Source organism: Egretta garzetta, unplaced genomic scaffold (genome assembly GCF_000687185.1).
Source record: "Egretta garzetta isolate BGI_Z169 unplaced genomic scaffold, ASM68718v1 scaffold108, whole genome shotgun sequence".
In the NCBI taxonomy this organism is placed as follows: Eukaryota; Metazoa; Chordata; class Aves; order Pelecaniformes; family Ardeidae; genus Egretta; species Egretta garzetta.
Window position 1 is genome coordinate 8,477,470 of NW_009260614.1, and position 512 is coordinate 8,477,981.

The 512-nt window shown below is 67.0% G+C and overlaps 1 protein-coding gene across 1 annotated transcript in view; it reads left to right on the forward strand.

Annotated features, from left to right (window-relative positions):
• Positions 1 to 512, forward strand: part of CRYBA1 (crystallin beta A1) — a 9,238-nt gene that overhangs the window by 659 nt on the left and 8,067 nt on the right. The window contains exon 2 of the mRNA XM_009645170.2: positions 250 to 368. Within this exon, the coding sequence (XP_009643465.1) occupies positions 250 to 368 (119 nt within the window). The remainder of the gene's footprint in view (positions 1 to 249; positions 369 to 512) is intronic.

Genomic DNA, 512 nt, shown 5'->3' on the forward strand with positions numbered 1-512 from the left:
GGGGGGAGCAGGAGCGCGGAGCGGGGGCCGGCGTGAGGCTCCCCCGACACCAAGGCAGGGCGCCGTGGGCCAGCAGTGCAGGGATGCATGGAAATGTGTGGGGCTGCGTCCCAGCCCAGAGGGGTGCCCGGTGCAGCCTCTGCCGGCTCCTTCCCAGACAGAGCATGACCCTCCGTCTCGAAGAGGCGCTGAATCGCCTGCGGCCGCTGCTGGGCAGTTCCCAACTCGGCAGCTCGCTCTCCGTTCCAGATCACCGTGTATGACCAAGAAAACTTCCAGGGCAAGAGGATGGAGTTCACTTCAGCCTGTCCAAACATCATGGAGTGCGGCTTCGACAACATCCGCTCCCTGAAGGTGGAGTGTGGCGCGTGAGTAGCCGGTGGCCGGGGGTGGGGATGCTTTCCCAGGCGGGCTGGCAGGGCGAGGGGTGCCTGATCATGGAGCAGGGCTGGCTGGCCTTGCTCTGCTCACCTGGGGGAAGGCAGGCATGGGGAGCCCCCCCCTGCCGGCAT